The sequence below is a fragment of the Primulina eburnea genome, chromosome 10 (genome assembly GCF_022965805.1).
Source record: "Primulina eburnea isolate SZY01 chromosome 10, ASM2296580v1, whole genome shotgun sequence".
NCBI lineage: Eukaryota > Viridiplantae > Streptophyta > Magnoliopsida > Lamiales > Gesneriaceae > Primulina > Primulina eburnea.
The window spans coordinates 5992910-6008524 of record NC_133110.1 but is presented as its reverse complement, the minus strand read 5'-3'; the positions used below and the strand labels follow the sequence as shown (position 1 = coordinate 6008524).

The 15615-nt window shown below is 33.6% G+C and overlaps 3 protein-coding genes across 4 annotated transcripts; 2 read left to right on the top strand and 1 right to left on the bottom strand.

Annotated features, from left to right (window-relative positions):
- Positions 1-4532: 4532 nt before the first annotated feature.
- On the bottom strand, positions 4533-6317 carry LOC140803787 (protein trichome birefringence-like). The gene is given in 6 exon segments (XM_073159663.1): positions 4533-4896; positions 4966-5024; positions 5026-5125; positions 5197-5390; positions 5457-5649; positions 5746-6317. Coding segments are annotated over 6 exon segments (1329 nt in total). The 5' UTR covers positions 6195-6317; the 3' UTR covers positions 4533-4562.
- A 3098-nt stretch (positions 6318-9415) lies between these two features.
- On the top strand, positions 9416-15301 carry LOC140803766 (uncharacterized). 2 transcript variants are annotated; one of them, XR_012111923.1, is made up of 6 exons: positions 9416-9765; positions 9941-9993; positions 10082-10129; positions 10244-11129; positions 14716-14836; positions 14927-15301. XR_012111923.1 is itself a non-coding variant. In XM_073159648.1 (4 exons), the coding sequence occupies exons 1-4, from the start codon at positions 9590-9592 to the stop codon at positions 11068-11070; spliced, it is 1104 nt and encodes a 367-aa protein (XP_073015749.1). In that variant the 5' UTR covers positions 9416-9589; the 3' UTR covers positions 11071-11312. The 2 variants fall into 2 exon arrangements, 1 of the variants encoding a protein (XP_073015749.1); XM_073159648.1 differs by lacking the exons at positions 14716-14836; positions 14927-15301 and having other exon boundaries at positions 10244-11312.
- On the top strand, positions 12011-12937 carry LOC140803736 (uncharacterized). The gene has a single exon (XM_073159624.1). It carries the CDS (start codon positions 12011-12013, stop codon positions 12935-12937), a length of 927 nt encoding a protein of 308 aa, XP_073015725.1.
- Positions 15302-15615: the final 314 nt, after the last annotated feature.

Genomic DNA, 15615 nt, shown 5'->3' with positions numbered 1-15615 from the left:
ATTAATTAAATAATAATTGAAAAAGGGTAACCAAGTAAATTCACAATTGAAACTCATATATTTATAGAAGTATAGATATAGATATAGATATAGATTTAATAAGATGACTTTATAACATCAATTAAATTTTACAAAAATATCCTATCAATATCTAATTCAATTTAAAATTTTAAAATTTAATATTTAATCCCTCATCAAATTATATATTTAATATAATTATATTATCATTATCTAAATAATAACTTTTAAATATTTATAAAAATTTTGGATGAAAACAAATATGTATAATCATTTAATGTCTTACCAGTTACCATTCGCACGAACAATGTCCACGAATGTCAAGTTGCTCGTTCTCAGTTTACTTGGGAGCCAAATTCAGTCCCTCGAGTGCTGAATATTCACCAGAAAGTAAATGTCTGGGGATGTAGTTATGGGACTAAAACAGCACACAAGGAAAAATTGAGAGAATGGACAGGAAGATGTTTAAAGATGAAGGAATACAGATCGAACAGAGAATAGAAGAGAATATAAATGAAAAGTGAAAATTATTTTTTATAAGTTTCCTGACTTTCGGGTAGTTTCTATTTACTGATTTGTTGAATTAACTGGCTACGCTAGTGAAGTTAAATATCCAATTGGTTCTCAAGAAGACTAATAGCTAGGCAAGTCGAGTGCATTATCACGAGCAAATTCATCGATTCCTATGAGTTAGGCAAATGGAAGGAGAATCATGAGAAAATAATATTAATGTACTTCCAGCTCTCAAAACTTATGGTTGTGTATAGTGGGCACATTTTCTTGTTTCTTCCGGAGCTTATTATCTGATCTGCTCATCATTTTGTTCCTTCGCATTAATTTTAGCAATAACCCCTCACTAGTCCACATTTGGGCACATTATAGGCAATGGCAGGAAGTTTGATTCGATCAATTTCGCGTTTGATTTAATTGCCATTTGAGGTATATAAATGAACAAGGTTAGCTAGATCAAATTAGAATAAATAACAAAGAACTGGACGCACGTTTGATTTCTTCATCAGTTAAAAGTTACAGACACGAATGATGTTGAAAAGGGATAACAAATACAGGAAAGAGGATAGCCATTGACTGAGAGTAAATGTTTAACAAAGAAAGTAGATAATGCGTTATTTGTCGACTCGTGGAGGATTGAATTTCGAACAAACGGGTCATAAGCTATTCATGAGAGACGATTGATTGTTCGTGTGAGCTATTTGCGCCTCTATCATCTGAAGCCGTAACAAGTGAGCAAGAACATCCTCAGCTGTCGGCTGTGGCTGAGAACATACTGGGATCTGAGTTTGGACTTGATTCTCTGGTTCGTTATCCTCATAGAGCCCTGGTTTCACCTCATGAGTAGCGCAAAAGGTGTGGATCCTAAAACCACACTCAGGTTTCTCACAAAAATAATACCAATGCTTAGAGTTCAGCTCTTTTGTGCAAATCTTGCAGTGTACAGGGGTGCCATTAAAATCAGGTAGTTTGAAGCTGAGAAATACCTCATGCTCATGGGCTTTGTGGGTCACTTTGGGAGGCAAATACGCGCAATGGACATGGACATCCACCTCGCACATTGGACAGCAGTAGGAAAACGTGCTTCCCGGTGCGCCACAGCCGTTGCACAGATACGAACTGCTGCAGTAGGTGGGGGTAGGCAAGAGAACAAGGGGGTGCTCCGGGTGGGACGGATGCTTAACATATCGGTTTGCGTTCCCGCAGTGCTCATGGAGGAAGAAATTGCAGCTCCAGCAGGCGAAGATAGAGTCGTGGCACGGCAGATGACAGCCGTGGCACTGAAACTGCTGCCCCGCCTGAACTTTGTAGAGGGTCAACGCGTGCTCGTGGCTGAAATGCTTGTACTCCATTTGATCTCCTGCTTTTCGAAACAACCTTCTGATTCAGTTTATGAGAATTAATTGTGCATATTATCAGATCGAAAGTTTACTGAGTCAACAATTTGGGCAAGTGGTTGGGCATTGACTTTGAAAGAAACTTCACATCCATTACGTATATTGACTTTAAATGGCCTCCACTTGCTTGCACTATGTCGTTTTAGTTTTTTTTTTTTAGGTGGGAATGAGTTTATTACATTCGAGCGTCAAATTTGAGATCATGTCGTTTTAGTCATCTACGATACGATAACATGTGCAGGACGAGGTACTATGATTATTTTAAATTGTCGTTGGCATGCTGTTTTTCTTCAGCCAAGCATTTTAGAAAACAAACACAAGGGAAGCCAGGTTAATCATGCACTTACATCAACCTATTTTCTTGCAAGAATCAGTTAATATGATCTAAAAAACCTTGCTTCTAATTCTGTATTCTTTGTAGCTAGCTAGATTCACAATTAAAATATTTCAACATGTTATATACACTGTGTCCAGAACTAGATTATGTAACAACTCACAAATGCTGGGCTGGTGTGTTTGTATGTTAATCCAGCTGGTTGCATGAGATATATCTACATTAATATTTTGTTGCTTGGTTTAGTCAAAACATTGTCCTACCCTTGGTTTTATCGCTCTTCATGCACCTGTACTTGTGTTTATCGACTAAAATACAGGAAAATTGCTTCGTGGAAGAACCGGCGAGCGACTCGATACATTTTAGGCATCAACACCAATTATAATATCTCGAGTCACCACCGGATAAAGATGATGTTTGTTCTGGCTGCAAACTGACCATAATGCCTGGAAAATTCTGTAATCAGTGCAAACTTTGCCGATTCTTCCTTCACAAAGTATGCTACAGAATGCCTAAAAGGGTACTTCACCCCGCAGACCCGAGCCATCATCTCACCCTTTTAGCCACACCAACCAGCAGATGTGAGGCTTGTGGAAGGGATATTTCTGGGTTCTGCTACAGCTGCACTAACTGCAACCATTATTATCTTATGTTATGCATAGCACTGCCTCTTTTACTCAAAATTCCTTCCTTGCATCTCCACACACTCAAACTAGAGCTTAAACCTCCTTATGATTTGCAGTGTGATTTATTGCGATTTGCAGTGTGATTTATGCTTGCATTGTGATTTATGCCATAAATCACACTGCAGTGGGTGGCTTTATTGTTGTAGACCATGCGAGTTCGATGTGTTGGAGTACCATTTTCCTACACGTAGCGGAGCGGAAGTTTAAAAAATTTGTTTTGACGTTCCAAACGTTTCTAGGACGTCTTATGATTTAAAACATTCATAAAATATTTAAATCTGTTTATTTTTGTGAATTTAACGCTGGACACCAAACTAGTCTGGATTAGCGACCTCGCGGTGGAAGAAGGAGAAAAAATTCAAGTGATCCCTTTAGGATTTTTTTATTATTAATTAAAATTCTCATGTAGTTTATATTATACAAAGCTAACTTTTGATAATGCATGAATATATAAACAAACCTATATGAAGATATTTATAGATGTATTTTAATATATTTTAATTATATATATATAATTTAATAACCATTATTTAGTTTTTAATTAATTAATCAATTTTAGACTTTTTTGAATATTACATGAGAATCATGTATATATATATATATAATAGTCATCAATAATAATATTATTTAATTAGCAGATTCTAAATTCAATAAATAAATAATTGTGGCTCATTATAAACTCGATCAACGATCAGACTACGTCGATATATCGATGGTACAAATCTTATTCATATAATGAAATTTGAAAATTTTGATAGACAAAATTTTCATTTATCGTTTTTGCGGCGGTCAGTTTTGTGTGTGATATATATAGGATGCAATTTTGATTGAGAATTGAAGATGTGTATATATATATCATGCATGCATGTTTTATAGTTGATCAAAATAAAAACTATATAGTGAAGTAAATCAGCAATCATGTCTGGTTCAATTGCAATATGAGATTTACATTTTGTTTATTTAATTTGAGCAAAATACAAAATGTTTGTCAGATTTTACCTGAGGCATCACTAGTCTGGGTATATTGTTCAATTGCAATATGAGATTTACATTTTGTTTATTTAATTTGAGCAAAATACAAAATGTTTGTCAGATTTTACCTGAGGCATCACTAGTCTGGGTATATTATATTTCATTTTTCTATTTAAGGATCTATAGTTCATCAGTTTTGGTATAGACAATTTTGAGTTAATAAAAATCGACACTTTTCTCAATTATATATTCCCTGGGAACAAAAAAATGTCTCGATGAACAATTTTAACACGTTGTAAATCATTGCATTTCGTCTGAGATGTCTGTTAAGATTAGAACTTGGACCTAACTCAAATGGAGAGGGAGATTAGACCAAGATGTAGCCTGTAGGAACATGAACATCAGATTGAAACATCGACTAATTTCCTGAAGTTCTTTTCTCCCAATCGTTACTGATAAATCTGTCTCATATCAAGTAAATGTTTTTTTATGATGATGGAACCTACTGCCGTTACTTTTTCAGTATGTAGTGAGTAAACTCTAGGCTAACAGTACACATGTTGTATGTATTTTTCTTAAAAAAAAGGAAAATAGAAAAAATTTCTATACACTGTATGGACAGTCATGTCTGAATATTTACCGATTCTAGTGATTTAATTTCAGCAGAAGTTGGGCATACAGGATTTCATTCCATGCGTCTGGAATCCCAGGGAGGCACCAGTGGCTGCAATCCTGAGAACTCAACAATGACTTTCTTGCTTCGTCCGACATGTTTCGTTTCCTATATATAGATGGATGCCCGTCTTTCCGATAATCCGTCATTCGTGTCACGTTCATGTAACTTACCACCTCGCTTCTCATTCCTTTTAAAACACTCTCCACGACCCTCATCCATGGCAGATAAATCGACAGCGACGTCTCCCTCTCTATTGGCTCCGTTTCGCGATGACACTCCCCACCAGAATTCCACTGCCCACCACTATAATATAACTACTAGGTTACTAGACAGTTATGCTTGATATTTAGAATGTAAACAAGAATACATTACTTGAAATGAGATGCTGAATAACCCCTGAAGAACACTAGAGACTTCAAGGGATCGACATTAGGCCTCGATCCATCTTCCCCAGGTGGTCAAGGCTTTTCGAAATGCCTCTGTGGCTTTCAGGTAACTGTAAACATGGCTCCCTTCTTGATAATAGTCCTTCCTGAACAACATTACAAAATATTCAAATTTATCAAAAAGTTCTATAAATACAATATATCATTCTTAACATACCCTTTGGAAGTCTTCTCATGAGTCCACCAGTGACCACTATTGAACACAATTATATCTGCGTTTTTATACTTATCTGCAGAGCTCTCTATTAAATCAAGTCGAAGTGTTTCCTTCTTTGTTCCGTTTCTTCCTTTGAATTCCCATTCTTGCACCAGAAAGGGAGACACGTGAAACTCCACCGAAAAGTTATAGTCCTATAAAGAAGAAAATAGTTGAATTAAACAGAGACAAAATCCCATGGATTAACTTAAACTACTTACCTCAAATATGAAGGAAAAGGAAGCTTCTGTCCGAAATTGTTGCCTCCCCAACTCTTCATAAACCTTTTTCTGGTCTTTCACAGAGTTCTTAAGTATGCAAATAAGAGATTCCCACATATTTCTGTTCAGAGAATCACCAACAAAAGCAAGCCGTTTTCCTCTCAACAGTTCCAGCATATGACTTCCATCCAACCTGAACAACCAATATAGAAGATCAATGTATTTAATCTGCAAACGACAATAAAAAAAAAAAAAAAAAAAGGTCACAGTAGTTGATTATAAAGAACACCTCGGAAGAGTGCAATCCTTTGGCTTCCACTTAAGTTTGTGATAGGCAGTATCAGGCCTACCGTTACCAAAACAGTTGAACTGTTCATCAATCAGAGAACAAGAACCGGGGCTGTACAGTGGGTAGGACTCGTCACTCACCCACTTCCCATCAAATAAATCGCAATTCATCAGAGATTTTATCATCGAGATTCCCTTTCCAGAAGCAATGGTTTCGAAGTTGCCATATTCTGGTGGGATTTCATTGTTATTAACTGTTTGATCCAAGACTTCAACTTCGTTAGTTTTCCCGTCATCACGAGTCAGATTTCCATAGAAACAGGGTGGCGCAGAAGAAGAATCAGAGTAGGGCCTAAAGCCCAGAAACATAGTGGAAGCAATGGAAACAAAAATAATGCCATAAGCAATGATTCTGAAAACGGAGAAATTAATTCTTTTAATATAGGCCATGGTGGGACGCGAGAAGTTTGCAGTTTCTGAGTAGTTTTCAGAAATATGTGTGCGAATTTGTGTTTGAAAATGAGGGAGGAAGTCATGTGGAAGAGTGATTGTGAGAGTTTTGAGTTTGCAGGAGTGTGGAGTTGGAGAGATTACGAATTTGTACGTACATGGATTGCTCCCAGCAAAAAATTTCGTGATATGATTACCAATCATATTTGCATATTAATTCAGCAAATTAAAAAATCCCTTTTGCCGTGTAATTCTACTACTTAGATTAGCATATGATTATTGTTCTTTTCAAATTTTCCCTCGAAATAGTTTTCGATTTCACGGATCTCGACATAATCATTATTTTGTGGATGGTTTATAGTTAATTTGGCATTAAGATTTCAAATTTGATACGAGGTTTGGAATTTAAAGGAGGTGTATTCAATATAAGAGATTTATTGAATTTTAATTATTTTTGCAGATTTTAAAAGTCTAGATGTATTCAATTAAGACTTTTACATCTTCTATAGAAGTCTAGTGGTATTCAAAATTAGGGGTGGGCAATCGGGTCGGGTTTTTCGGGTTCTACCCGACCCGAAACCCGATCGGGTGCAACTTTCGGGTAAAATACCCGAACCCGACTATATTTTAGTCGGGTCGGGTTCGGATATTGAATTGGTACCCGAATTACCCGATCGGGTACCCGGTTGTTTTTAAAAAATACATATGGGCAGTGGGCTTATAAATGACAAAATGGGTGTTGATACATCTATTATTAATGTTTGATTATTCTTGAATTATTGGTACACTTTATTGCATTTTATTTTTCTCAGTTTATTTGATTATTCTTGATTATTTTCTTGCATTTTATTTTTCTCAGGTTTGTTTCCTGTATTGATGAAAAACATGAATTATTGGTACACTATATTTTTTGTTTTATGATGTTCATTTTTTTGTTAATAAATTTACATCTTTTTATGTAGGTGATGAAATATTCCAGAAGACATTTTGAAAGTCAAACAAGAAGTTGAGTCTGATTTTTTTGGTGAAGATCTAAGTTGAATTTTCAAGATTAGACTTGTTAATTTCTTATATATGCATCTAAATAGTTTATGCTCGATTTAAATATTTGTTAATTATAATACTCATTCTATGTTTTGAGATAAATATTTTTGTGTTTAACTTTTGTAGACATTCACGAGACAATATTATTTTGATAAGCTTGTTTTCTCGTCATATATTATTTGGTAGACACAAAATGATAAAATGTTATTTTATAAAAAAAAAAAAAAAAACCCGAACCCGACCCCTACCCGAACCCGACTTTATCGGGTACCCGAAAAGCGGGTAGTGTCCAGAATCGGGTCGGGTTCGGTAAGGAAAATGCTACCCGAAAAATCGGGTACCCGACCCGAACTACCCGAAACCCGAAAAACCCGACCCGTGCCCACCCCTATTCAAAATAGACAGTTTTAAAAAGTCAAGTGATATTCAAAATTGACTTTTAAAAACTCTATAAAAGTCTATAAGTATTCGAATTTTTCATAGAGTTTTAATAACTTCATGGAATTCATTGACATACAAACATTAAAGCTTAAGGTACAACTATAAATTGTAAAAAAATTGTATTTGGTTCAACCCAAAGATTTGGATGGATTTTTAAAACTTCTAACTCATACACAAACTATTTATTTTTCTTTGTCACTTCACATCACCTATCTTCTTATCTTCTCTCCTCTCATCTATCTCTATCACTCTCTCAAATTTTCGAAGTGTATCTCTATATATATTTTCATCTTTGCTTTTCAAATTTTTCATTTTTTGGCTGATTGTTTATTTAATAATTTTTTATTTTAATATCGCAAGAAATTTTGAATTTTAGAATTGATTTTGTGATTTTTAATTTATGAGTTATAGAAATTAATGTATATCCAATAATAATAAAATATGGTCCAAAATTTTTTTGCTTAATTCTTAATAATTGAATAATCTCGTAACAACCATGATTTTTTAAATTCATTTTAGCATTTTCAATTAATATGTAAACTATGATATTTTTATACAAAATTATATTCTTTTCACAAGTATATTATCAATTTAAAAACAAAGTTACAGATTAATCAAATGATGTATTTAAAAAAATTTACAAACATGCATACAAATCTACATATATACACATGTAAGGATTAAATGATTTAACTTTTAAATAAGTAAATTTATTTATTCATATAAATATTGAAAAATATTTTCAAACTGAATATGTTATATATGTCAATTAATTATTGGTTCAAAGAAATTAATAAAAAAATAATATGCTATGATTAAATACAAAATTTATAAAATTCTATATAATAAAAAAGTCCACAAAAGTCTATAAAAATCTTGCAAAAAACTCTACATAAATCTATATCTATATCCTTATAAATATAGCAGTTTTAATTGTGTTTTTACCTTACTGTCCTTTTCTTCTTCCAACTTTTTAGGTATTGTTATTCAATCATTGCCCTTTTAGTATTCGTGTTTTTACCTCATTGCCCTTTCTCTCTAAGTATTAGTTATTAATATTCCAACACTTAAATATTCCAATATTTTAAGTAATTTATTAATTGTGTTTTAACAATGTATTATTATTTTTTATTAATATTAGTTATTAATATTTCAACACTTTAATGTTCCAATATTTTAAGTATGTACGTATTATTATTTATTAATTGTGTTTTAATGATGTATTATTATTATTTTATTAATATTAGTTATTAATATTCCAACACTTTAATATTCCAATATTTTAAGTATTTAAGTATTATATCCTTATAAATATAGCAGTTTTAATTGTGTTTTTACCTTACTGTCTTTTTCTTCTTCCAACTTTTTAGGTATTGTTATTCAATCATTGCCCTTTTAGTATTCGTGTTTTTACCTCATTGCCCTTTCTCTCTAAGTATTAGTTATTAATATTCCAACACTTAAATATTCCAATATTTTAAGTAATTTATTAATTGTGTTTTAACAATGTATTATTATTTTTTATTAATATTAGTTATTAATATTTCAACACTTTAATGTTCCAATATTTTAAGTATGTACGTATTATTATTTATTAATTGTGTTTTAATGATGTATTATTATTATTTTATTAATATTAGTTATTAATATTCCAACACTTTAATATTCCAATATTTTAAGTATTTAAGTATTATTATTTATTAATTGTGTTTTAATAATAATAGTAATTATTACTTAATTATCCGACTTGTTGGCTTCCCTTCACTCCAAGAGCTTTCTTTTTTCGCTACAGTTTCAGTATTATTAATTAATATTATTAATACTCATATTAATTATTAATCAATAAATAATGTTTATGTGATAATGGGTAATTAATATCTGTGTGTAAGTTCTGACTCCTTATTGTTGTTATGTTGGTTGTACGTCTATTTGCCTCCAGCACCTCATACACAAATTCGTTTTTGTTCCTTGGCTGCATGTGGCTTCTACTTCTCTGCCGTCACTCCACCCTATTTCACGCTTGTCTTTTGTTGCCAGTCATGGCTCGTGGTCGAAAGCATAGACCGACGTCTACTTTCGTCTCCAGGTGTTGCTCTTGTTTACTTTGTTTCATTCATTTTTATGGCTTCCCGTTCTTTTCCATTTTTAAAAGCAGCAGTTGGTGTGTTACTTTCTCCCATTCTCTTGCTCGCATCTTCCTTGGTGTTGTACTGGTTTTTATTCTTTAGCTCTTCCTTACCCATTCCCTCGTGTTTTGGCAGTGAAATGTTGGACAATTCGTCGAGTTGCGAGAACACACTTTCTACTACGACTGGTTAGCTTCTGTAATTATAGTTCTTAAAATCCGAAATGGATTCATGGGTTTCACAAATGCTTTCATCTCTGTTATCTTCAAATCACAGGTTGTTCAATTGGTAGTTCGTCTATTGGTCGAGGATGCTTAATCCATTGTATGTTTTGTTTTCATATTCTTGGTATTGGTTGATTTCCTTGTTTTTTCATATGAATGTTGTTTTTCTGGAATCCCTCCTTGTATATTTTATCACTTTTTTGTTTTCCTCAAGTTATCGAGCAGGACATCGATCACTTGCAGAATTTCCCCGTGGTTCCAAAATGTCGCTATTGTGGAGCATGGAGGTTTCCACATGAATCCCCTACGTTTTGTTGTGGTTCTGGCAAAATTCAGCTCACTTCCCCTATTATCCCATCGCGTCTTCGTGATTTATTTACTGATGTATCGTGTCCTTTAGCTATTTCGTTTCGCCGAAAAATTCGGTTGTATAATAGTTTGTTTTCTTTCACATCATTCGTAGTTCGCCTTGATAAAGATCTTGCGTCTCTTAATCGTGGAGTGTATACATTTCGTGTGTCGGGACAAGTGTTTCATTCTTTGCCACCTCTTGTGCCCAGCGATGATGGTCCTAAATATTTCCAACTTTATTTTTGGGACAGTGACAATGGGCTGCGTAATAGAATATCTGTTGTTGGTGAAGAAGCCGTCAATGAATCTACCATAGCTTTGTTGATGGATATATTAAAAGTGAATCCCTATGCTCAGCTCCTAAAGAGGATTAAGCAATATCCTTCTGTAAAGAATCTGAGGTTGCACATTAGCAAAGATGTTTCTATCGATCATAGGCGTTATAATAGCCCATCCGCCGATCAGGTTGCTGCTATATGGGTGCAGGGTAGTGACAATGCTAATATTCCTTATGACCGAGATATTGTTGTTCACGCATATGATGGACATATGCATATGATAAAACCTTACTTTGGCTGCTATGATCCACTACAATATCCGTTGTTTTTCCCCTATGGTGATGTTGGTTGGCAACAACACATTCTGAAATCTGGAATTGATCATAGTCCTGCTTCTTTTGGCAATAATTAACTTGGCATCTACTTCTGGATTTCCTTCCCTTCCTCAGTATGTTGGCGGTGAAAGCCGAGGTGAGTTTATGAGAAATTTAATATAAGGTAGAAAATATTTAAAATTACGTCATTATATGGTATAGTTGATAATTATTAAAAATCAAATTGTCAATTGTGCTTTTTAAACAACTGAAATTGAATAATTACTTGAACAAATTACATCTGCATATTAACGTGTAAATTAATTTACTTATGTCATAATGTGAATATGCAAATTTTATTCTAATAAAATACTTCAGCATATCAATTTGTTTCCCAATATTTGTTCTTTGAACAATGGAGTTACCCTTAAATTTTTAGGTATATAGAATGCAACTAAAATTTCAATTTTTTTAAATATGACGAAAATTTAAAATTACATAGACAAACCAATCCTTTAATATATTTAAAAAAACGAGAAGAAATTATTTGGCCATTAGTTAGACAATTAAGTAGGTGTATTGCGAAACAATTATATTATTAAAATAAATATAATATGACAAACTAATAGAGATATTAGCAAAATAGAAAGACCAGCATGGAGTATTTCAATCATTTTCAAGATTGAAATATATGTGAAGTAATCTAGGATGCAAAATAGGTGGCCCTGTATTTTTATATAATTTCCAAGATTAAAATATATTATCATGACATAAAAGACAATTATAGGTCACCTATTTCGGCCAACAATTTTTTACAGTATAAATTTAGCCCAAAGGAAATATAAATGAGTTGCCCAACACCGAGGTAAAAAACTGAGCTCGTCCTTGATAAATTAAGTTTTTTACATATTTGCTTATACTAATTGAATATGTTGTTCAATCATTGATATCTTCTCTCTTTTTCCAAACATACTTTCATTTGCTCTTTTAATATGGATTCTTTTGATTGTAGCGATTATTCGTGGCAAAAATGATAGAATGGTGTCATGCAGGGAGCATTATTGCTATCGGTTACAAATCAGAGATAATGATTCATCTATTCTGTTATATGGTGGTAGACTGTTGCAACAATATATTGTTGATATGTACATTAAATTGGAGACAACTCGCCTCGATTACTACAGACGAAATCAAACAGAAATCAGATCAGAGATGTATCAAGGGATAGTCGACAGCGTTGTTGGTGGAGAGACCCGCGGTAGCGAGATTGGTCACCGTATTGTTCTCCCTACGTCGTTTATTGGAGGCCCAAGAGATATGCGCAAAAGATATCTTGATGTTATTGCCTTGGTCAAAGCGTTTGGGAAACCAGACTTGTTTCTTACGATTACTTGCAATCCCGAATGGAAAGAAATTAAAGAAAATCTATTTGATGGTCAATTTGCACATGATCGGCCGGATCTTGTTTTGCGAGTTTTTCGTTCGAAGTTGATTGATCTAAAAGACCAAGTCCTCAAAAAATGTATATTCGGCCGCGTTGCTGCATATGTTTATGTTATTGAATTCCAGAAACGAGGTCTGCCACATTGCCACATGCTTCTTATCTTATCCACCGATTCCAAGATTAGTTCGCCTGAAATGTTTGATTCGTATGTTGTTGCTGAGATTACGGATGAGAATCGTTTCCCAAAGCTCTTTCATTTGGTGACGAGGCATATGATGCATGGCCCGTGTGGCTTGCTGGACAAAAAATGTCCTTGTATGATAAATGGAAAATGCAAAAGCCATTATCCTCGTCCTTTTTCAAATCAATCATTGCAAGGGAGAGATGGGTATCCGATATACCGAAGAAGAAATGGTGGAAGAATTGTTGAAGTCCGCCGTCGCACATTGAATTCACAATGGGTTGTTCCATATAATCCATTTTTGTTGTATAGATATGACTGTCATATAAACGTTGTCTGACTTCAATTCTACGCTGTCTAACATGTCAAGAACAACATATATGACGTGTATTCAATTCTAACAACATCATAATTTCAAAACATGTCAAAACGTAGTAAAACTTACGTCCCGTAGTAGCCTGCGCTGATAGGAACACAGTTCCGAAGTCGGATTTAAAATCTAACGGCCGGATTTCTCACGAATCGAATTCTAAAATCAAAGAACAAAAGTTTCCTCTGAATTTCGTTTTTCCTTCCAAAGATTTACGTTTGGATATATATATATATATATATATATATATATATATATATATATATATATATATATATACACACACACACACACACACAAGCACATGCAAATGGACGAGTGGCTCAATGTGCACACTGCACGTCTCGCGCATATGCGCGACCACCTTTCGCGCATATGCGCGAGATATTCTGTCTCGGTGCGTAGCTGCACGGGGACTCGCGCATATGCGCTCCTTACTCGGCGCATGTGCGCCAACTTCTCTGGACCTCTCGCGCATGTGCGCGCATATAGTCGCGCATGTGCGCCGATGCTACTGTTTTGCACCATGGGTTCTGCCCTACTCGCGCATATGCGCGCTTACTCTCCGCGCATATGCGCGAGACCTTCGGCTCTCGCACCAGCAACTTCACATATAAACTTTTAATTTGTGTCTCGATTAGCCCTTTCATAATCGTCCCGATTAAAAATTACTAATCGTAATTTAACACGATATAAAATCTTGGGCATTACAACCTTGCTTTCAATGAGGGACAAATGATGAAGCATATGGAATCGAAGAACCCAATTATCATTTTTACCAACCTGAGGATGCAAGAATACAACAGTAAAATTCATTATGTTCATTGTTTATTTGTTTGTTATGAACAAAACCCATCAATTTTCCGATCTAATATCAAACAGAAGTATATCAGTTGAAATCAATGCAAACTACATCTGTTTTTTTCAACCCTCCATGCACCCAGACAGATGCTGCAAACTCATGGTAAATTACGACTTCTCTATATCAACTATCATGGATCTGATAACTCATCAAAAAAAATAAATTTCTTCTCATTTTAACAGTTTCAAATTTGGTGTTTAGATCTCCGCATTAACATTAATATATGTGTCAAAAGATATTAATCATCATTTTTGTCTATCACCAATAATTATGAATTTAATTTCCTCGTATATTCAGACTACTCACTCTCTTTTTCCTAAAAAAATCTATTACTTGTTTTCAAAAAAATATTAATAACAGGTTGGACGCAGAAGAGAGGCGCGAAAAACTAATTACTATTTGGATGAAGAAAATGTTTGTTGACTCTAAGTGTGTAACAATTGACGAAGTGATTAAAAAGGAGGCTACTTTAATGGAGGTTTGAATATTTATTTTTACACATGTCTTATTGAATTTAGTCTGCTTTTTCCAGTTGTAGAGAACTCATATTTATTAATCGGTGTTGATGATCATCCTTAAATAAAACAAAAAACATTACAAATTCAAATTATCATTAATGATCGAACTTTTTTTCAAATATAGAATGCATATTACTATTTACAAGGAACTATCAAGGAGATTTAGAATGGTTCTTTACCATACTACGAAGCTTGTGATCATTGTCTCAAAGCGGGTACAAAAATGTCAAATGGCCTTGCTTATCTAAATTGCTTAAAATTACAAGTCCAGATAGTTCCCAGGTAATACTATGTATTCAAATTTTTACATCTGCCATATATTTATATATCTAACATTGATATTGAACACTACAAATTCAATCTTCTAGGTATAGATTATCATTTTTGTTGGATGATGGAACAAATATTGCTAGGATTACAATCTTTGAAGAAGTTGTTGAGGCATTAATTGGATATCCTGTTGAAGACTACATAAAGATTCATAATCAAGTAAAAACAAAATATTACAATTTATTTCATATGGGTAATAATTCTTATCATTACATAAATCTAAACTTTTTTGTTTCTTATTGCCTTCAGCTTGTCCCTGATACCACAATTACAAATCATGTTGATGCATTGCTGAATGAAAACTACAAAGTTTTGTTTAAGTTAAATCACTTCATCGACAAACGTGGACCCATATGTTCTATAGAAGCTGAAGGTGTTGACAAAATCGATGACAATTTGAACAGAGAAAGGAAGATCAGAAAACAGAAATTGACGAAGAAAAGTAAGCCAGGATCTCAGTCTATCATCATAGAAGACAAGAAGGGAACAAATGCATCATCAATAAAACTCGCCAAAAACACCAAACGAAAAGAGAAGCAAATAGAGATCAACGACGATGAAACATTGAGAGATTATACAAAAAAGATAAGATCGCAAGCTACGTCCAATTCAAAGGATTTGCTAGGAAAATTTAAAATCAAATAAGAAAAATAGGGAAAATAACTTTTGGAGCATTACATATGTATGAGCCTCTTTCAACTTTTGTTGCTTAAAAAAACATAATTGCTCATAATCCAACGTTCCAAACATATTACATGAAATTTCATTATCATTAAGAAAAAAGTTAATATTACTCAAACTCAGAAAATACACATATTCATGTATACTCCTTTCAAATAAATCATCGACAATTACGTTTCACGTGCAACGCACGTGCTCCATCCTAGTACACATAAATATGTGAGATTCTGTAAAAGTCAATAAAAATCTATCCAATC